The sequence below is a fragment of the Chiloscyllium plagiosum genome, chromosome 28 (assembly GCF_004010195.1).
Source record: "Chiloscyllium plagiosum isolate BGI_BamShark_2017 chromosome 28, ASM401019v2, whole genome shotgun sequence".
In the NCBI taxonomy this organism is placed as follows: domain Eukaryota; kingdom Metazoa; phylum Chordata; class Chondrichthyes; order Orectolobiformes; family Hemiscylliidae; genus Chiloscyllium; species Chiloscyllium plagiosum.
In genome coordinates, this window is record NC_057737.1 from 27,642,003 (window position 1) to 27,665,727 (window position 23,725).

The 23,725-nt window shown below is 42.1% G+C and overlaps 1 protein-coding gene across 1 annotated transcript in view; it reads right to left on the minus strand.

Annotated features, from left to right (window-relative positions):
* LOC122564076 (cytosolic arginine sensor for mTORC1 subunit 2) overlaps nucleotides 1-19,904 on the minus strand; it is a 156,622-nt gene extending 136,718 nt beyond the window's left edge. The window contains exon 1 of the mRNA XM_043718578.1: nucleotides 19,080-19,904. Within this exon, the coding sequence (XP_043574513.1) occupies nucleotides 19,080-19,369 (290 nt within the window). The 5' untranslated portion in view covers nucleotides 19,370-19,904. The remainder of the gene's footprint in view (nucleotides 1-19,079) is intronic.
* Between the last annotated feature and the right edge of the window lie 3,821 nt (nucleotides 19,905-23,725).

The window sequence follows — 23,725 nt, forward strand, 5'->3', positions numbered from 1 at the left end:
CTTGTCTCAGTCCCAACCCTCGAACTCAGCACCACCTTCCTAACCTGCAACCTCCTTCCTGACCTCTCCGCCCCCACCCCCACCGCCACTCTGTCCTATCACCCTCACTTTAACCTCCTTCCACCTATCACATTTCCCCTCCCCCAAGTCCCTCCTCCCTACCTTTTATCTTAGCCTGCTTGGCACACTCTCATTATTCCTGAAGAAGGGCTCATGCCCAAAACATCGATTCTCCTGCTCCTTGGATGCTGCCTGACCTGCTGCGCTTTTCCAGCAACACATTTTCAGCTCTTAATCAAAGGAACCAAACTGAACAATAAAATAGTCAATATACAAAAGAAGACATTTGAATCTTGAAGCTACAAATCTTATTATCTGCAAGTGGTATTCTCATTAAACTGTGATCAAACCATCAGTGAAAATGGGAAATGTTTTGATGAATGATCTTATAAGAAGCTATATCTAATTCTTTGTTGAACTTCCGAGGGTCACTGATCTCAGTGTGTTGTGTTTAGTCAAAAGCAGGTTTTAATGGGTCTTTTTTATTAAATTTCAAAAATGTATTTGAAAATATTCACCTTTCAACTCATTTGAATACAATGATATCTCAATCAGAAAGCAGAAGGAAAGACACTCTCAACAAACAAGTGACTACATGTAGGACTCCAGTTCAAACTCATGGAAGGGCTCAAACCATTTAATAAGTGTTTATCAATTACACTGGCACATTCTTACCCCTCATTTCAAGAAAACAGCTTACCAACTCCCCGAGACCTCAGCCAGCAAGTTTTATAAAGTCCTGGTCCTCTCACCTCTGAGTTATGTGACCACAACCTGAGCAACAATGCATGCTTTACAATTAACTTCAGAGTGTTCCCTTTCTCCAGTCACTGTGCTGTGAACATGGCTGGGGGAGGTTTATGCCTGGGTAGGAGGTATGGACAGGAATATATGTATAGGAATTGGCTTCCAGGATAGGATATCAGAAATGGGACCAGGAGATCTAGAGCAGCAACCTATCAAGAGCAGGCACTTTGCAGAAACAATGGAGAAAAATAAAGAGGGATTGGGACATCTCGAAAGGAAAAATATCCTGAAATGTGTTATTCTTTACAAATCTAAAATATCTGTGTTCAAATGATGCAGAGTGATTATGGGGATTTTGGATATTGCCACAATAGGAAATCTGGAATATAACCCTGCAGTGATGTTTACACTTACTCACGATAACACAGAATTAACCAAGTTCTGTTATAACCTGTACCGAACAATAGGGACTAATTACTAATAAAAATCGGAACTTTATCATCATTCCTTCACTGTCACTGAATTAAAATTGTGGAACACCCTCCTACATGGATCAAAAGGCCTAAAACCATCACTTCAATGGTGTAAAAGACACACTAAGTAATTCTGAAAATGAAGTGCTTCGAAGGAGAATATCAACATCTGAAGAGAGAAAAGAAAGTTTAACACTTCATGTGAAGTACATTTGTCACATTAGTCAGTACCTGAAACATCCTGTCCGTCTTCTGTTTTGATTTCTCATTTACATTACACAGGACTTTTAAGCCATGATTGTTGCTCTAAATATAAAGACTTGAATGTTGACAACATTGGTAACCAGGGCTAGGATGTTACAAGTGATGGTAATTCTGTGGTTGAACACTGACTGTTACAAGTACTGACCAATAACTCATCATGTGAGATTACTGATAGCTTAATAACAGCAGTGATTTTATAGCAGCTCCTCAATGTTAGTCAGAGTGGGGCGATGAATGCTCGCCTTGCCAAAGACACCCATGACGTATTATTACATTGGTCGCAGACGAGAAAGGCAGTTCAATAACATCATGACATGTGGCATTTCAGAGTAAAGGGATCCATCTCACCTTCAGAAGTGGTAGCAGTCGTTATAGTAATAGCTTGTTTGCAGTTACTGGATCTTTGCTCTATGTAGTCAGTAAGCACAAAACCCAGACTGTATGTAGGTCTGAGATCTCATAGCAATGTATATAGTGTTGTTCAAACTTTCAAGGCCTCAGTCTCAACACACGAACCCAGCCTTTGTGGAATATGTTACAAGAGATAATGTATCAGAGTCCGTTGAGTCTGAACTGCCAAAAATATACTGAATTTACACTATTATGGCACTTTAAGAGCTCATCCAAGTACTTTTAAAGCTGTAAGGTTACCCGGATCAACCATCCTCCCAGGCAGTACATTCCAGACCCCTGCCACCTGCTGGGTGTAAAACATTTTCCTCAACTCTGCTTTAAACTTCCTGCTTTTCATGTGAAAATCATACCCTGGTGTTAGTGACCCTTCAATTAAGGGGAACAGCTGCTTTCTAATTAACTTATCCACACTGCTCCTAATCAGATACACCTCTATCAGGTCCCCCCTCAACCTTCTAAAGGAAGGAACCTGAGTTTGTCCAGTTTTCTTTATTGCAAAGATGCTCCAATATCCTGGTGAATCTCCTCTGCACCTCTTCCATTCAGCGAGCTCTCAGAGTATACCATAATGGCACTGATAGCTAATCAGAAACTACAGCAACCAGCATGCATAAAATGCCTAAATATGATTTTACTATGCATTCAGTGGAAAGCAGGACAGCAATCAGTCCATAGCATTACTCACTGTGCTAATACAGTAACAAAGCTTGAGTGATGTCACACTGTGCAAGCACTACTTATTGAATACATACAATCCGACTAATTTAGGTCCCTTCAAAATTTCAAACCCACACATTACGGTGAAAACTGTTTTGTTTTAATGTGTAGTTTTAATGTTTTAATAGCTCTACAAGTCAGTATCTGAATAGTCAGTATATACCCACAGAATTACCATCACTTGTAACAATGTCATGTCCAAACTCTGGTTACCTGAACCCTCAACGTCAAGCACTTTACCATTGGAACAATCGTAGCAAAAGAACATGATTGCAGCTAATGCAAATCTGAAAGAAAAACACAGAACACCGGCAGGGCATAACATTTGATTTGTCAGCATTGGTTAACAGCAAAGAGACATTTATGTTTCAGGTACTGATTACCCTGACAATGGATCTTGACATGAAGTGCTGAACTCTGCTTCCTTTCCTTAGATGTTGGGTTCCCCTTTGAGAAAAGTGTTTTCAAGCAATTTATTTTTGGTTTTTTTCCATATTTACACTGTTGAAGAAATGGTATTTGCCTTTCTGAACTATTGCTGGACATATGTCCCTCCTTGCCCTACACCACTGTTTCCTATACCGAGGCTGTCAGGAAATTAGTAACTTACTATAACTGTGATTGTTTAGTTGCATTGTTAGGAGAAAGTGAGGAATGCAGATGCTGGAGTACCAGAGTTGAAAAATGTGGTGCTGGAAAAACACAGCAGGCCAGGCAGCATCCGATGAGCTGGAAAATCGAGGTTTCGGGTATAAGGCCTTCTTCAGGAATGAGGCTGATGTGACAAGCGGGCTGAGATAAAAGGTAGGAGGAGGGAATTTGGGGGAGGGGCGCTGGGAATACGATAGGTGGAAGGAGGTGAGGGTGAGGAGAGGGAGTGGGGGCAGAGAGGTCGGGAAAAAGATTGCAGGTCAAGAGGGTGGTGCTGAATCCTGGGGTTGGGACTGAGATAAGGTGAGGGGAGGGGAAATGAGGAAGCTGGAGAAATCTACATTCATCCCGTGTGGTTGGAGGGTTCCTAGGCGGAAGATGAGGCACTTTTCCTCCAGGCGTCGCGTGGCCAGGGTCTGGCGATGGAGGAGGCCAAGGACCTGCATGTCATTGGGGAGTGGGAGGGGGAGTTAAAGTGTTCAGCCACGGGGCATTTGGGTTGGTCGGTGCGGGTGTACCAGAGGTGTTCCCTGAAACGTTCCACAAGTAGGCGGCCTGTCTCCTCAATGTAGAGGAGGCCACATCGGGTGCAGCGGATACAGTAAATGATGTGTGTGGAGGTGCAGGTGAATTTGTGGTGGATATGGAAGGATCCCTTGGGGCCTTGGAGGGAGGTGAGGGGAGAGGTGTGGGCGGAAGTTTTGCACTTCTTGCGGTTGCAGGGGAAGGTGCCGGGAGTGGAGGTTGGGTTTGTGGGGGGGTGTTTTTGGAATGTTGCAGTCAATTCTGGTCTCTTTGCTATCGCAAAGATGTTGTGGAACTTGAAAGGATTCAGAAAAAACTTACAAAACTTGCTGGGGTTGAAGGATTTGAGCTATAGGGAGAGGCTGAATAGGCTGGGGATACTTTCCTTAGGGCGTCATAAGTTTATAAAATCATCAGGGGCATGGATAGGGTGAATAGTCAAGGTCTTTTCCAGAAGGTAGGGGAGTCCAAAACTAGAAGACACTGGCTTAGGTTGAGAGGGGAAGGATTTAAAAAGGGACCCAATGGGTAACTTTTACACATGGAGGGTGGTGAGTGTATGGAATGAACTGTCAGAGGAGGTTGTGGAGGTTGATATAATTACAACATTTAAAAGCCATCCTGATGAATACGTGAATCGCAAGGGATATGGACCAAATGCTGGCAAATGTGACTAGGTTAATTTAGGATATCTGGTCGGCATGGACGAGTTGGACTGCAGGGTCTGTTTCCATGCTGTACGTGTCTACAACTCTAAGTACCTTAGAAGTGTTATAATGTAAGAAACACAACAGCTAATTTATACAGGGCTAGACCCCACAAACAGCAAACTACTAATGGCCTGATAATCTGTTCCAGTGAATTGAGGGATAAATATTGGCCAGAGATGAACAGAACTCACTTAGTTTTCTTCAATGTAGTGTCAAGGGATTTGTCAAATTCACCTGAAAGGGAACAAGAGTTTTCCAGACACGCTTTGTAACCAATAACATCAGGACCCAGTGTGTGCGTGTGTGTGTGGGGGGGGGTGGCGTGTGGGGGTGGCAGAGATTGTTAAAAATCAAGATTTTCTCTGAGTTGGGTAATTTATGAACAGAGGGCAGGCTCGCGTTGCAATTAAAGGAGATTGGGTGGACTCTTAATGCTGGGGAACCAACAGAATCCCCTGCACCATTGAAGACCAGCAAGGAGAGAGAGAAGACACACCTCCGCATGGAGGAGCCCTACATTTTTGAGAAATTTTAAACTAAAACAGAATTCCCCCACTCAGCGGCCCACAACTGTGACCAAGTAAATAGGGATGCTGCTGGTGGTGAGGTGGAGGGGCCTCCAAACATGTCTGGACACCTGGCTCCATCATCTAACACTGAGAAGCAGACGGCCTGCCTATTCCCCAATGTCACTCAAAGCCGAGGAAGTGATTGGAGAATTCCAATCAGCCTAAGGCCACGAAACAAAGGAGCAGACATGGACCATTCAGCCCATTGAGTCTGCTCAGCCATTCAATGAGATCATGGCTGATCTGATATAACCCTCAACCCCACTTTCCTGCATCTTCCCCATAACTCTCAATTTCCTTACTGATTAAAAATCTGTTCAAGGCTGAGACATACTTAATGACCCAGCATCCGCAGCTCTTTGTGGTAAAGAATTCCAGATTCACTACCCTCTGAAAGAAGACATTCCACATCACCTCGGACTTCTGACAAAGGACCTTAATTGGTCTTCATGGTTAAAGTGAGGACTGCAGAGGCTGGAGATTAGAGTCAAGAGTAGAGTGGTGCTGGAAATGCACAGCAGGTCAGGCAGCATCAAAGGAGCAGGAAAATCAACGTTTTGGGCAGGAGCCCTTCATCAGGAATGGATTCGCACTAAGGTTAAAATCAACTCGGCGAAAGTGATGAAGGGCTTCTGCCCGAATCGTCGATTTTCCTGCTCCTCAGATGCTGCCTGTCCTGCTGTGCATTTCCAGCACCACTCTAATCTTGATTCAAATCGTTCTAAGTGCTGGACGTTTAGATCTATGTTTCATCTGAAAGGTGGCACCTCCCTTAGTGCAGCTCTCCCTCAGTACTGCGAAGGAGTGGTTGAGATTCTGCGAGCCAGTTTCTGGACTGAAAGGCTCAACTTTTACTTACTGTCACAAAGAACCTTCATGTAGCGATCGCACAAAGCATCTTTTTGGTGTGGTTTGAAAAAAATTTAAGCTCCATTCCAAATTAAAAATGCAGTCATCACAGATCATAGTTATTGCAACGGAGCTTATTCAAATGATAAAGCTCTCTCTGAACTTGCTGTCCCCTGTATGGGAGTTAGCTCAGCAGATTTTGACAAACAAAAGACTCAATGAGTGAAACCAGGACATGGGGTGATGGCTTGATTGTTACAGCCATTTCAACAGTCAGGGTTTTACCCTGGCAATCGTGGTTTGGGAGCCTGGGTGAGCACTTGCCAGCATTGATTAAGCCCCGCTCTCCTACCAACACACTCACTAACTGGCTCAAACCGAAAAACAGAGGCACTCTGTGAAAAGCCGGGGAACTGAGACAGTAACCACCGTTGAGAAACGGTCCTGGTGGGTGGGGGCAACATCTTTATGGGGTGGCTGTTAGAAGTTCAACAACCATTTGTTTTTGCATTCTCAAAAAAAACTGCATCTAGAGTTTGTGTGTTTAAAATTTACAACAGGCATCATTTTGAATGTAAGCATTTTATAAAGTGTGCAACAATTTCATGTCTGCAAGTTTCCCCTGAAACACCTCTGTATTTATGTTTGTGTTGAGTGTGTACATGTATATATTGTTTTATTTAGAAAGCTCATGCAATGCCTTGCCCTCACAGCTGGGTCATTCTTCAAGCGTACAGCTTATCACAAACCACGCCAGTTTGGTGAAACTATTATTTGGCATTGCTACATTTTAAAAAAAAACTTTGTCAGGAGGCTGTGTTGAATGGAGTTGCCTAGTTATTTGGCACAGAGCAATGCAGCTCCGGGTCAAATTTCAAGTTCTCTTGGCATGACAGCACAAGAAACTAATCTACACCAGCCATGGTTCAGGTGGTAGCCATCCTGACCTATTCAAAAGGTGGGTCCAAGCCCTCACTTTTCCAACAATCGAGGTGGTAATTGAGGTTTTATTGAACAAGGTTCAGTTGGAGAAGCTGGATTTATTTTCCTCGCACAAAGGAGATCAAATGGAGATTTAATAGAAGTGTGCACAATCGTGTAGGATTCTGGGGGATCCAAGATGGAAGATAGGAGAAAACTGGAGCTCTAAGAGCTGTTCCTTTTTTGAAGTTTTTCAGTGTTAGAGCTGAATTTCGTCAATTTCTTGGAGCAGTAATTGCTGTTTTATAAGCTGTTACATTGTTTTGGCTGCCAGAGGCAGTGGTGGAGGCTGGTACAATTATAAAATTTAAAAGACACCTGGATAGGTATATGAATAGGAAGAGTTCAGAGGGATATGGGCAAAACGCTGGCACAAGGGACTAGATTAATTTCAGATTTCTGGTCGGCATGTTCAAATTGGACAGAAGGGTCTATTTTTGTGCTGAATATCTCTATGCCAGGTAGCTGAGGAAAGACTGTTTTCATTAAGCTAATAGTACAAGGACTAGGGGAAACACAGATTCAACAATTTGCATAAGAGATGGGAGGAAGAATGCTTTAATGCAGCAAATAGCATCAATCCAGAACCAGCTTTACACGAGGTGGATGCAAGTGGAAACAATCGATAGTTTCAAAAGGAAATTGAACGGGTACTTGCCACTGTTTGTGGGATGTTGCTGTGCATGAATCGGCGGCCATGTTTCATTAGATTACAACAGTAATCATGGGCCAGTACAGAAATGGTGGACTGAAAGGCCTGTTTCTGTGCTGCACTGTTCTGTTAACTGTGATCAGGCTCCAAAAATACTTCATTGTTTGTGAAGTGTTTGGGATGTCCTGAAAACATATAAAGGTGCTCTCTAAATGCAAATTCTTCCTTTCATTTCATTGCCTGACATTTCTAATCTCAGGAAGCATCAAACAAAAAGCTACAATCCCGGAACCTTGAAACTTGGACGAACATTCCATGAAAGTCCAGATCCAACCGGAATTAAGGAATCAGCTCTCATTCGCGTTGCAGCTGGAGGGGATTAGTAAGGGGAGAGAAGTTCTCAAACGTTTTCTGAGGTCAGTTTTAAATCAACAGCTGAAGTTAAAAAGAGCATTTCCAAAGTGCAACCACCATAAACAATGTTGTGACTGACTCAGCACTGAGCTTTTAAAGACCTTTGCATTACTAGGTCATGCAGATACATACCATAGTGCCTGAGGAACCACACACAAAGTTTAAATTCATTTTCCTGTTAACTTGCAGGTAGTGCAGAGATCTTAATATTCTAATCTTTTCCCCCAACGTAGGAACAATATTAAGTGTAGCCCAACGCAGTCCTCACAAGACCCTCAAAATTCAAACTGGCAATAAAAACGTAAAGTCACCATTGGGACTGCTCTCTCATCAGAGATAGAGAGAGAGTGAGAGAGAGAAAGAGAAAGAGACGACTGGTGGTGAGTTTAATCTGAGGGTCACCACGCCTCAAGAAAGGGGAGACACTGAGAAGAGGGATCTTCGTAGCAATATCAGCCAGTGCGGGAATTGAAGCCACTGTTGGCATTACTCTGTAACGTTGCAAACCAGCTACCTGATAAATGAGCTAATCAGCCCCTTGCACAGACAATAACAAATCTGTATCAAAATTTTTGAAATTAAAACAGAAAATGTTGGAAATATTTAACAGGTTTGGCAGGCTCTGTGGAGAGAAAAGTAATTACCGGTTTGATTTGAACCTCTCCGTGATGGTGGACAATGTAAATGTGTCAATTAACTTGTTGGGCACCTCTAAAGATTTTTTTTTAAATCGTTTAAAATATAGGATGTATGCATGACCAAGATGGTGTAATCTTTGCAAACTTAAATAACCTTGAGTGGGGAATAATGACGATGGAAACAAAGCATTAAAAAACATTGTTGTTGAAAACAGCTTCTTAAACAAACTGGCAAACTTTAAAGCAATATAGCTTAAAGATTATTACTGCAATAAAAGGGTCGAGAAGCAGTTAATTATTTTCCATTCTTGTTTCCTTCATACCAATGCTACCCTGCTTAACCCAGACAAAAGTGATGACTGCATAAGTCTGCTGTCTGAAGTATTGACACAGAAGGCTATGAAGTTAATATCCAAGAATCACAGGAGCAAAATCTACACGACTTTATAAAATTGTAAACCCCTAGCATTCATTAATATACACATAGTTATTTACTTTAATGCTTTAAGGTGCAGTCACAGAAAACCTGGACATTTTGTCATGACAGCAATTAAAATTTCACATACGCATCGGAAACAGAAATTGCTAAAGAAACCCAGCAGGTCTGACAGCATCTGTGGAGAGAAAGCAGAGTTAACGCTTCAGGTCCAGTGATCTTTTCTAGACTAACTCAAACACCACTCATGTTTGTTTCTCTTGCTAATCTACTATATTATGGAGAAAAAAAATCCAATGAAATACAAATGTAATTAAGATATGGTTATGACAACACTCTACCACTGAAAAAAGCCACAGCGATGAGAAGAGCTAGTAGCTCATTGTGTAGGCATATGTTTCAGTTACTGGGCTAACAGCGTATAAATGGTGAGAGATTACAGAACTCTGTGAAGCAGAGGATCTGGGTGTCCTTGTGCATGAAGCACACAAAGAGTTAGTATCCAGGTACAGCGGTAATGAGGAAAGCTAATAGAATGTTAGCATTTATCATGAGGAAAAATCAATATAAAAGGAAGGAGGTTGTGTTTCAACTACATTGTTCAGATTGTACCTGGAGTACTGTGCACAGTATTGGTCACCATATATATGCAAGGATGTGAATGCAAGGGAGTTTCCAAGAACTGTACCTGGATCGAGCGGGTTGTTTCATGAGCACAGGTTGGACAGACTGGGCCTGTATCCGCTGGAGATTAGAAGGGTAGGTGGCAACTAGACTGAAGCTTATAAAATCCGGAAGGGTCTTAACAGGGTAGATGTGGAGAGGATGTTTCCTCTTATGGAAGAATTGAACCATTTAAAAACCAGGATTCACCCACTTAAGAGAGATTAGGCCCTTTTTTTTAAACCTCATAGGATTGAGAGTCTTTGGAACACTCGCTGCAAGGTGGGGGAAGCAGAGTGCTTATATTTAATACAATTTTAAAGGCAGTGGTTGAGAGTTCTTGTTAATCATGGAGTTGAAAAGTTATCAGGGTTAGACAGGAATGAGGATTTCAAGGTACAATCTGATCAGTCATGATCTTATTGAATGGAAGAGCACGGTCAAAGGGCTTGCACATTCCTATGAGCAAAGAATACTCATGACACATGATGCAAAGCACAGACAACTGTCAGTGTTGGTAAACCATGAATCCAGAGCCTCATGTCCAAATTGAGCAAAATTTAAAAAAGGAATGCTGAGTTACTTAGACGTGAAGCTGATTTGTGCAGACAGATGAATAGGACTCATCAATGTTGCATGCAGTTTTGGAGACTGCCTGACAAAGTTTCCTTAAAAAATCTGAATTAATAAGCCAGTCATGGCAAGTCAGCAACACAATTCTCCCAAAATTCCTCATCAAAAGAAACAACGGAAATAGATTTTGGATTAAAAATCCAACTGTTCACACTGTCACCCTGAACTGACAAACTGATTCTTCTTTTTCTCGAAGTGAACGTTATCTTAATGTATTAACATAATCAGCCAAGCCTGTGCTATAGTGCAGACATGCCAACTGCCAACTCGCCACAGCAATGTCACCCAATTACTACAATCAAAGAGGCCCTTCCTGCTAGCCCTAAATGAAAACAACATATATAAACAGGATTTTGCCACAACACCTTGACAAATTATTCAATGTTTGGCTGTAAAGAAAATGGTATAAACAATCAAATGGTCAAATTTGCCACTTAGAGTCATAGAGATGTACTGTGTGGAAACAGACCCTTTGGTCCAACCCGTCCATGCTGACCAGATATCCCAATAGCTCAAAGTATATTTATAAAAAAATATAATTCTGCACATGGTATCACCAACACAGCATATTCAATTACTCAAATCACAACGACACAGTCAATCAATCATTGGAACTCTGTTCTGAATCAGGAAATGGAGACATTTACTCTAACGTTCTTTGCCGTCTTTCAAAGATGTCATAAACACTTCCACTGCCTTAATACTCATTTTCCTGCAACCTCACATATTTCAAGCACTGGGATTTTAAAACATTCATTCAGAGGATGTGGGTATCACTGACTGAGCCAGTATTTACTGTCCATCACTACATGCCCTTGAGAAAGTGGTGTTGAGTTTCAAGTATATCCGCAGTACTGTCAGGGAGGAAATTCTAGGATTCTGACCTAGTCATAGTTGCAGGTGGCGCTGTTCCCATGTATCTGCTGCCCTTGTCCTTGGTAATGGTTGTGGGCTTGGAAGATACAGTCTAAGGGTCTTTGGTGAATTTCTGCAATGCATCTTGTAAATAGTACACACTGCTGCTACTCTGTGTCAGTGGTGGAGGTATTGGATGCTTGTGGATGTAGAGTCAATGAACCAGGCAGCTTTGTCCTGGATGGTGTCTAGCTTCTTGAGTATTGCTGGAACTGCACCCATCCAGGTAAGTGGGAAGTATTCCATCACACACCTGACTTGTGCCTTGTAGATGGTGAACAGCTCTGGGGAGTCGGGAGGTGAGTAACTCATCACAATATTTCTAGCCTCTGACCTGTTCTTGTAGCTACTGTGTTTATGTGGTGAATCCAGTTGAGTTTCTGATCAATGATAATCCCAAGGATGTTGACAGTGGGGCATTTGCTGATGGTAACATCATTGAATATCAAGGGGTAGTAGTTAGATTGTCTCTTATTGGTGATGGTCATAGCCTGGCATTTATGTGGCACAAATGTTAGTTCCCACTTGTCAGCCCAAGCCTGGATATTGCCCAGATCTTGTTGCACTACTCAACCCCAGCCTACCCAGTAAAATCTACTGTGCTATCGACAAGGCTGGGGCCTGCCATGCTGCTGGTGTAATGAGGGAATTGGTTGACACACTCAAGTGCTTTGACAGACCAAAGGATACGTCCAAAAGCCTTTTTTTACTCCCTATAAAACAGGCAATGTTCTGGAACAGGCAGGTCGGCAGTGGACAAGTCATGCATTGTATTTTATATGCCAGCCCCACCCTCAAATCTGTTGGTGGAGGATCAGTAAACAGCCCCCACTCCAGGGAATTGCACTTAGATGCTCTCTGATCAAAACACCAGTCAAGATTCTTGCCAACCGAGTCATGTTCGAATCAGGAAGTTGTGGCTTCAAGATGCACTCCAGGAATTCGAGCACAAATACCCAGCCTCACACTCCAACACACTACTCAGCACTGCTGGTGGCATTGTCTTCTGGTTGAGACGTAGATGCAATGATGATATGCACAGTTTCTGGTCAAATGTATCACTCAATCCACATCACCACATCAGGAAAACAAATTCTCTGGTCATTAACACATCGCTATTTCTGAGTGCAAATTGTCTGCCATGTTTCCTACATGACAACAGAAACTTTCAATTGAAAAGCACTGAATTGATTGTAAAGCAGGTTAGGTCACTCTGAGTGCTTTACCAATACGCAATTCTTTCTAGTTTTTATTTTCAACTCCAGCCTGCAGCATAAAACCCTGTTGGCACCTCCAGCCCCTGCTGGAGCTCTGTAATCATTCACACTTATATTTCAGGTCAAACTTTCTACTCAATCCGTCCCATGATATCATTACACACACCTCTAGAACAGGTGGGGATTGAAACCAGGCCTCCTTGCTCAGTGATAGGGACAATTCCATTACACCAAACCTAGTGTATTTCAGCTCCAAATCGTAAAATAAAAAGAAATAATTTCTTAACTAAGGCCGTGGTGGTCCTGTGGCACCAGAGTAGCATCCGAGCCCCTGACACTCTCTGCATTCTTATCCTACCCCGAGACTAGCAGACAAGGAAGGTTTCTTTTATTCATTTGTGGGACTTGGGTATTGCTGGCTGGCCAGCGTTGATAGCCCATCTCTATTTGCCCTTGAGAAGGTGGTGGTGAGCTGCCTTCTTGAATTGCTGCAGTCCACTTGCTGTGGGTTGACCCACAATGCCGATAGGGAGGGAATTCCAGGATTTTGACCTTCATGACTACGAAGGAACGGCGATATATTTCCAAGTCAGGATGGTGAGTGACTTGGAGGGGAACTTGCAAGTGGTGGTGTTTCCAAGGACCTGCCCATCTCGATGGAAGGGGTCATGGGTTTGGAAGGTACTGCCTACATTTATGCAGTGCATCTTGCAGATAGTACACACTGCTGCTGCTGAATATCAGTGCTGGAGGGATTGAATGTTTGTGGATGTGGTGCCAATCAAGCGGGTTACTTTGTTCTGAATTGTGACAAGCTTCTGGAGTGTTGTTGGAGCCATCATGATGCAGCCAAACAGGCTGGTCGTCAACCAGTAATCCCCTCCAATATGCCTGATGGCAGTGCAAGAGTCCCCTGGTCAGCCATGCTTTCTGCCACCCACAAGCTATAGCCCCAAGTGACAGGCAATACGAAGTAAATCAATAAGCTTTACCTGTCTCATGTGTCACTAGACTTTGGAAACTTTTGAGCCCAGCCATGGAACAATAAGAGTCTTCTTACTTCAAGGTTGCAAGTAATCAAGGCAGTCACCCTAGTGAAGTTTTGTTTTTGTTCCCAGATCATGGGCATCACTGACTAGATCAGAATCTACTGCCCATTCTTAACTGATCAGAGGGCAGTTGAGAGGCAACCGCTGTAGTGGACAGCGAAGAAGGTTACCTCAGGATACAAGAAGATCTTGATCAGATCGGCTAATGGGCCAAGGAGTGGCAGGTGGAGATTAATTTATATAAATGTGAGGTGCAGCATTTTGGAAAGGCAAATCAGGCAGGACTTATGCACATAACGGTAAGGTCCTGGAGAGTGTCATAGAATCATAGAGATGTACAGCATGGAAACAGACCCTTCAGTCCAACCCGTCCATGCCGACCAGATATCCCAACCCAATCTAGTCCCTCTTGCCAGCACCCGGCCCATATCCCTGCCAAACCCTTCCTATTCATATACCCGTCCAAATGCCTCTTAAATGTTGGAATTGTACCAGCCTCCACCACATCCTCTGGCAGCTCATTCCATACACATACCACCCTCTGCGTGAAAAAGTTGCCCCTTATGTCTCTTTTATATCTTTCCCCTCTCACCCTAAACCTATGCCCTCTAGTTCTGGACTCCCTGACCCCTGGGAAAAGACTTTGCCTATTTATCCTATTCATGCCCCTCATAATTTTGTAAACCTCTATAAGGTCACCCTTCAGCCTCCAACGCTCCAGGGAAAACAGCCCCAGCCTGTTCAGCCTCTCCCAATGTCCTGTACAGCCGCAACATGACCTCCCAACTCCTGTACTCAATACTCTGACCAACAAAAGAAAGCATACCAAATGCCTTCTTCACTATCCTATCTACCTGCGACTCCACTTTCAAGGAGCAATGAACCTGCACTCCAAGGTGTCTCTTTCAGCAACACTCCCTAGGACCTTACCATTAAGTGTATAAGTCCTGCTAAGATTTGCTTTCCCAAAAATGAAGCACCTCGCATTTATCTGAATTAAACTCCATCTGCCACTTCTCAGCCCATTGGCACATCTGGTCCAGATCCTGTTATAGTCTGAGGTAACCCTCTTCGCTGTCCACTACACCTCCAATTTTGGTGTCATCTGCAAACTTACTAACTGTACCTCTTATGCTCACATCCAAATCATTTATGTAAATGACAAAAGGTAGAGGGCCCAGCACCGACCCTTGTTGCACTCCACTGGTCACAGGCCTCCAGTCTGAAAAACAACCCTCCACCACCACCCTCTGTCTTCTACCTTTGAGCCAGTTCTGTATCCAAATGGCTAGTTCTCTCTGTATTCCATGAGATCTAACCTTGCTAATCAGTCTCCCATTGGGAACCTTGTCGAACGCCTTACTGAAGTCCGTAGAGAAGAAGGGCTTATGCCCAAAACATCGATTCTCCTGCTCCTCGGATGCTGCCTGGCCTGCTGTGTTTTTCCAGCACCACATTTTCAACTGGTCCATATAGATCACATCTACTGCTCTACCCTCTCCAATCTTCTTTGTTACTTCTTCAAAGAAACTCAATCAAGTTTATGAGACATGATTTCCCATGCACAAAGCCATGCTGACTATCCCGAATCAGTCCTTCCCTTTCCAAATAAATGTACATCCTGTCCCTCAGGATTCCCTCCAACAACTTGCCCACCACCGAGGTCAGGCTCACCGGTCTATAGTTCCCTTGCTTGCCTTTACCACCCTTCTTAAACAGGGGCACCATGTTAGCCAACCTCCAGTCTTCCGGCACCTCACCTGTGACTATCGATGATACAAATATCTCCGCAAGAGGCCCAGCAATCATTTCTCTAGCTTCCCACAGAGTTCTCGGGTACACCTGATCAGGTCCTGGGGACTTATCCACCTTTATCCATTTCAAGACATCCAGCACTTCCTCCTCTGTAATCTGGACATTTTGCAAGAGGTCACCATCTATTTCCCTACAGTCTATAACTTTCATATCCTTTTTCACAGTAAATACTGATGCTGAACAAAGAGACCTTGGAGTGATAGTTTCTTGAAAGTGGAGTCTCTGGTAGATAAGATAGTGAAGAAGGCAATTAGCATGCTCGCCTTGGTCACAGCATTGAGTACAGGAGTTGGGAGGTCATGTTGTGGTTGTACAGGACATTGGTTAGGCCAATTTTGGAATACTGTGTGCAATTCTGACCTTTCTCCGATAGGAAGGATGTTGTGAAACTTGAAAGGGTTCAGAAAAGATTTTCAAGGGTGTTGCCAGGGTTGAAGCTATCGGTAGGGGGTGAATAGATTGTGGCTGCGTTCCCTGTAGCCCCGGAGGCTGAGGAGTGACATTATAGAGGTTTATAAAATCATGAGGGGTATGGATAGGATAAATAGACAAGGTCTTTTCCCTGGGGTGGGGAGTCCAGAAATAGAGGGCATAGGTTTAGGGTGAGAGGCGAAAGATATAAAAAGGAACTAAGGGGCAACATTTTCACACAGAGGGTGGTACATGTATGGAATGAGCTGCCAGAGGAAGTGGTGGAGGCTAGTACAATTACAACATTTAAAAGGCACCTCGATGGGTATATGAATAGGAAGGGTTTAGAGGGATATGTGCCAAAGGCTGGCAAATGCAACTAGAGTAATTTATGACATCTGGTCGGCATGGAAGAGTTGGATCGAAGGGTCTGTCTCCGTGCTGTATGTTTCCACGACTCTCTGGTACTTAGCTATGTATGTGGAGTCACATGTAGGCCTGACAACGCAAGAATAGATTTTGTTCTCTGAAAAAGAATGAACCAGGTGCATTTTTACAGTCATAGTTACCATTTGGACTCTTTTATTCCAGATTTTTTACTGAATTCATCTGCCATGGTGAGACTTGAATCCATGTCCTCATTACATTAACCTGAGATTCTGGATTACTAATCCAGTGAAATAACCATAACATCACCATCTTCCCATGCACTGGGGTACTGTGTTTCAGAGCTGTTAAACTCCCCTCTCAAGTGGATGTAAAAAAGTATCCAATGACAGAATGAGTACAAGGGACTTACTCCTGATGTGGTAACGAATATCTACACCTCAACAAACATCAAACAAATTATCTAGTTGTGATCACATCACTGTCAGTGAGCCTATATCATATGCAAATTGGCTGCCACATTTCTTGCATTACACAGTGAGTACACTTCAAAAGTATTTCACTGGCTGTAAAGTGCTTTGGGACATCCAGAGGTCGTAAAAAGTACAATGTAAATACAAGGTTCTATATTTTCTTGCTTTCCACCCCATAACCCTTTCTATTCCTCCTGCATTTTACTGGGTCTGTATCTTTCATCTGTTCTGCTGGCAGTTTATTTAGGTGGCTACCTCAAATAAGCTTGCTTCAACTAAATGATAAAAGTGCAGTTTCCCCAAAGACATTCCATATTTTTAAATTGCTTTCATTATACAAATCCAATTGGTACTTTGCTGTAAACCTTAAAGATATGTAACCAAGCTGAGGAGATGTTTCAGACTGGCCAAGAATAAAAAGTTAAATTCAAAACTCATTCTTTTGGTATTTTGCAGCTTGCCCAAGTTCCACATTCTGATTACATTACTCCATCTCGCATACGTATTGCACAGCTGTAAGTGCCTTTGCTAAGGGTTACAAATCATTCACAGTCAAACAGGCTTTCAAAATCCTATTATTATTCAGCTCCTCCTCCAGATTTATAATCAATCCCCTCACCACTACTTATTTATTGCAACCCTCCAATCCCCTGCCTGCTGCTCTGCAACTTGTACTTTTCCACAGCCTTTCAGTCGGCAGTCTGGGTGCTGCCAGCATGCTGGAAACGTGCTCTGCTCCTGTTCCAGTCTACTTTGGTTCCTGTAATTACAACTTTTTCTTAAAAAAAAAAGTTTCCGCCTCAAGTTTACTTAATTCACACACAAGTTATGGCCTCGCGGTTTCTTCCGACCAACCGCTGTGGTCTATCTTTCATACCAACATGAAGCATTTTGAGTACAAGTGTATATTTAATGAGCTGAATAATATCGCTTATTTCAACCGATCAAGTAAACAGGTCCAGAAATCCAGTGCAGTCAGTGCATGTTTGTGCCTTTTTATTCTGACTGCTATGTACTGCGCTGCATTACAGCTACAAAGTGCATCTTTTTAAAGAATCTAACACAATCGAGGCTTCCACTTGCAATGAATTAAAGCTCAGTAACGCCAGATTGTCAGACCGGTTTTTTTTTCCCCTTCGTGCATGCCATGATTTCTGCAATGCTAGAAGGAAAGGAGCAGCAAACTTAGAAACGTGCAGCACGTTAGGGTCTGAAGAGCGAAACAAAATATTTTCTCCAAACTTTCCCTGCAAGATGAGCCACGGCGGCGCTAAACAGGTTTATTTGTGCAGTTTAAACTTTCCGGCTGCACGGGGAACTTGGTTGTCATGAAGATGAATTAACTTCAGATGCATTTTCGCAACAGTATGATAAATCGTGTGCTGATCGAGCTCGACCAGAGAGCAAGTCACACATCATAAAGAAATGAATGCATCGAAGGTATTTCCAAAAAAAAACCCTCGAGCATGTTCACAAAAGGAAGTGCAATTTGGATAAATATCAAATTTTATGACAGCGAAGATCTTAAATGAGCAGATTTAAAAAAAACACTTGCTCAACCGCAGTTAATAATCCACAATGTCTGAAAGTTATCTTAAGAAAAAAGACACCGGGTTTTTACGGCTCTATGTGCTACTGTTAAAACAAAGGCGATAAAACTCTGAGCTGGAATCGTGAAATATCCAGCGGACCTGGAAAACAAGACCTGCAGATTGGATCGAAAAACGGTATATACATATTCATCGTGATTTCTGTGTTTACAAGCGGAAAAATAAACACGAAAAACAGTTTTTTTTTGCATTGAGGGAGGAGGGAAGTCGTCTACATAACCCAGCTCTGGTTGCCTGTCTGTGTATGTGTGCGATCAGGTGTCATTGCAATGAAGCTGGCTTTCTCCTGTTAACCCAAGTGGGGAAGGTTCTCCGGCAAGCGCTGCATTGAACAAAACACTGTCTTGGATATTGCCCTGTGCTGAATATCCTCTTCAGTGTAACAGTGGCTTGCACTCCGCCAGTTCCTGCAATCAAACACCGATCGCTTGCCCCGTTTTTCATTTCTAACACCCACCGTCACCCTCCCCCCTTTCAGTCCTTCCCCGCTCTCATTTTTCATTTTAACTCCACTTTCCCGCTGTGTTCCCATCACATTGTCTTGTGAGGTTGACAATGACTGTTGCAGTAGGCCCTGCTAAGTAGCGAGGTTAGTGTTTTTATTTTTTATATAAAAAAAACAGTTCAGGTTAATGCTGCCAGTTACCTTCCCTTCAGCCCCCCAATGTCCAAGCAATGACATCAACTCTTGTTTTTCTCTCTCTGTTCCAGCGCTTTTTCAATTTAAAGGCAGGAATCCAAGAGTGTCTCTTACCTTTTGTGTTCCTTTTCTTTCCCCATCCCCTCCCCCAGCCCATTGCACTTACCTCGTCTTTGACGGCAGAAAAGCAAGTTTGATTAATCCATGGGTAAACAACTGGATACCGTCCTTGGCTATACTTGCTACTTTCAGCCTGTGCTCTAAGATATGCAGCTCCATCTTTTCCTCCTTCTCATTTGTGGACCATCTAAGCTTGCAAAGAGCCCCCTTCCTTATATGATTCCCACTTGATCTGCAAATAATTTTTTTTAAAGTTCCTTGGGAGGAGCAGGAGGAGGCAGTGAGATTAGAGAAGGAGAGGAGGTTGGGTGGGATAAGGCAGTACTCTATCAGCATGCAGAATGATGATCCCAGCAGTATCACTGTAGCCCCGCCAGCTGGTTACACTGTAACAAACAACATACCGACTGGGCCGCAATGCGCATGCCCCGGTGCAGGTCGGCACTCTGGGAGTTGTAGTCCATCAGCATCACGCATGCTCAGTGGGTATGGCTGCGACTGCAATGCCTATGGGGGTAGTGGAAGGATCGAAACAAAACCCCTCGCAATTGCAAAGTCGTTTTTGCTGAGAGCCCTAATTTTACGTTAAATTGATATCGAGTGCACCGTACAAAATCTGTGGCTCAACAACATATTGCCCAGTTTTGAAATGCGTCTAGAAATTAATTTTATCCTGGGGTCAAACGCTGCTCTTTCAGTAATGCTGGGTAGTTGAAGTAGTAATTTTATATTGGATATGCCTTTTATTCTTAAAACAAACACTCCCCAAAACCCTTTGGTGCTGCATTCCTCATTTTTAGTTTGATTTGATTGCCACAAAACCAGCATAGCCACTACTCCACAGAATGTAGAGAACTGTGAACCACTGTATCCTCAAAACTTTGTTTTCTCAATCTTAGAAATAAAAAAGTTTTTTACTTTTTAAAGTCTCATGTATTGATTACCATTAAAGTATATGACACCTTATTGACCAGAACATATATAACTTTTAACATACGTACAATATTAAGTCATACAAATGAAACAAGGTTTGATTATGGGTTGACTAACCTCGAACAAAACTTTGTACAATTAATTAAAAGTTAAAAACAAACTAAAGAACAATTTACAGGGTTAAGATATTTATTGTGAGCAGTTTGTGTTTCAGTGTAAATTTGTAAACAGGTTCAGTAATGAACCTTGATGTCAAACACTTCAATAAATTCAGTAAAAATTTGATTTGATTTATATTGCCATATGCACCAAGATACAATGGAAAATATTGTTTCCGTGCTAACAAGACAAATCATACCTTACACAAATACATCCAGGGTAATAGAACAGAATGCAGATTATAGTGTTACAGGTACAGAGAAAGATTGCCTCTAATAAATTAGAGGTCTTTTCATAAATCTGATAACAGTGGGGAAGAAGCTGTTCTTAAATCTGTTGGTACCTGTTTTCAAACGTTTGTATCTTCTGCCCAATGGAAGAGGGTAGAAGAGAGTAAACCAGGGTGGGTGGGGTCTTTGATTATGGTGGTTGCTTTCCTGAGGCAGCGGGAAGTGTAAACGGAGTCAATGGGGTGCAAGGCTGGTTTTCGTGATGGACCCGGCTGCATTCATAATTCTCTGTAATATTTCTTGAGATCTTGGGCATTGCAATTGCCATACCAAGCTGTGATGCACTTAGAGAAGATGTTTTCTATGGTGCATCTAGAAAAATTGGTGAGTGTCATTGTGGACATGCTGAATTTTCTTCGCACAAGTATAAAGGGAAGCTAGCTAGGGATATAATGGTAATGACACTAGACTAGTAATTTAGAGGCTAATGCTTTGAGGGTAGAGGTTAAAAGCCCACTGGAGAAGCTATGTAAATTCAAGTTCAGTTTCTAAATGTGGATTTAAAAGCAGGTCTTAGTCATGTTGATCATGGAACCATCATTGTTGGAAAGACCCTTTGGTTTCGCAAACATCCTTTGGGGACAGAAATCTTCAATTCTTACTTGGTCTGGCCTACACGTGACTCCAGACCTATGGCAATGTGGTTGAGTCTTAACTATCTCTTGAAATGGACCTGCAAACTACTCAGTTCAAGTACAATTAGGGGTGGGCAACAAATGCTGGCCTTGCCAGTGGTGTTCTCATTCCATTAAAGAACAGGACCAACTAGAATATGCTAACAGTATACAGCAGCCCAATATTTGTAAAGAGAAAAATCAGTGTTTAATCCTTTGCCATATTTTTGAAGAAATAAAAGATAAATAAGCATTTTAATAGGGTTGGAAAAATAGATGCACAAAACGTCAGATAAAGATATACTTTCATTTATAGAGGGGCATTGCTAGACCTGCTGAGTTTCTCCAGGACTGCCTGCATTTGTTTCAGTTTTGCGGCATCAACAGTATTTTGACTTGATTCAGATAGTTTTGAAATGTCATTTATAAATGGCAGCAAGATGGTGGGACTGTCCTGCTGGAGGTGTAGAGAACTTCTAGCCATAAAAAGAATAAAATGAATAAAGAAGTGAAAAGTTATAATTTCGACAAATAACGGTATCTTGATGTCAACATTAGAATCATAGAGTCATACAGCATGGAAACAGCCCCTTCAGTCCAACTCATCCATGCCAACCTGACATCCCAATCTGACCCAGTCCCACTTGCCAGCACTTGACCCATATCCTTCTAAACCCTTCCTATTTATTTACTCATTCAGATGCATTCTAAATGTTGTAATTGTACCCACCTCCACCAATTCCTCTGGCAGTTTGTTCCATACACCCACCACCCTCTGCATGAAAAAGTTACCCCTTTTTAAATCTTTCCCCTCTTAACTTCAACCTTTGTCCTCTAGTTTTAAACTGGTCTTGTTGTGTTACTCTCTCTCCCTGCTCCTCCCTATCGATGGTGAGGTAAAGTTTTACAAACATGCAGTGCCTTCCAGCTCCTCTCTCAAGTAATTGTTCTTAAGATCATGGAAAATAACATTTGGCTGAGTCTAAGTAACAGCTCAGCTGTGTAGGAACATGCGTGCCCAGCGAACATCAGAAAAACTGGACAGACTGGAAAACCAGCTCAGAAAGGAAGTAATCCATTGAACCTTCTGTTCAATTAAGGGGGGGGGGGAGCAAAAACAGGATAAGCTGTAACTTTTACTTTCCAATGTGTCTGGGTGCACATAAGAATATTTCATTTGATTTGATTTATTGTAACCAAAAATGCCTAAGTACAGTGAAAAGCTTTGTTTTGCGAGCAGTACAGGCAGATCATAACAAACAAGGACAAAGAGATCATATGCTGCTTAGACAGACCACTTTATGAGTTCTCAGGCTACTCAAGCACATAGCACACAGGTCTAACCTGCTCTCTGACCTACTATCCTGATGTGTTTGTACTTTCCCACAAAAGTAACTGAATAGTAATTGGTGTCTGATTTTCTCCTCCATAAGCTAAGGACATTAAAACTAATTGTATGTCTCCCACTGCCACTCCAATTGAAATCTGCTTAATTCAGTGCAGATGGGGAATCAAATCAAAGTACTTTCTAGCTTGTTCACACAAGGTGTTTTTTTTTAAAATGTGGGTTAGAGATTGAAGAAGAGAAAAAAGAACAAAAGCATTTTAATCAAGAAAAGGATTAACAAAAGGAGGCATTTAGTACAAGAGCATCTTATTCTGTTTGCAGCACTGGATCTGAGTGAGAGCGGGGGAGGGTCAGGTTGGCTGTTTTCAGGCAGGCCTCAAGCCTTTGGTCAGCCTCTAGGCAGATCTTAACTGATCCTGCAGAACTTTTGAAATGTGGTGTCAGAAAGTGAAGGGAAAACTATGTTTTTCAAAGCTTTACAGCTAAAATAGTGACAAATGTTAAATGTTTTGCCACCTGGAAATCAGTTACAAGGATAAGACTTTTAATAGTCCAAAGAAATGCCATAAGCAACACAATAAGATATAACAGCTGACCAGATTTGATTAATCTGTGCGTAAGAGTTAATTAAGTTAAACCAAATGACTGAACATTTAATATGTTCAATTCACATCATGTGCTCCCTAATTGTTGAATGAAATTATTGCCCCAGTGAGATTTTAGGAGTGAGTTGGCTTATAAAATGCTTGGAAATAATATGAATTATAAAATGCTTTTCATGGAAAACATTTACAAACTAAAAATGACAAATCAGGTAAGTAATAATTAAAAAGGCTTTCTTGGTCTTATAAGGGCGGTGAGCATATAGACAGAAGCCAAAACTTCTGTGTTAATATTGAATTCAAAGGACACGAAGCACATTGATTTAAATTCATCAGGGTCATCAAAAAGGCCAAAAGGATAAAATGAATACCACCATGTTAATATAATACTCAGCTAAACTAATTTCATAGTGAGGACACAATGTCTGCGGCAACTTCTGTTTCTTCTCAACCCCACTCCAATTTCATTTAATTTCTTGGCTCTCAATTTTTCTCTCATATATCTACTTTTTCCATTTCAACTTTGAGGCTTTTTTTGTTACCTAATCCTTTTCAGCTCATGGTTGCATGATTTTTTTTTGTAGAATCCCTACAGTGTGGAAACAGGCCATTTGGCCCAACAGCTTCTTAATGTGTTCTGTACATGTGGCCAAATCATTGGGACAGTAAAGTTATTTCTTTCCTCAAAATAAAACAAAGAACTATGGATGCTGGGGATGTGAAACAATCAAAAACAGAAATTGCTG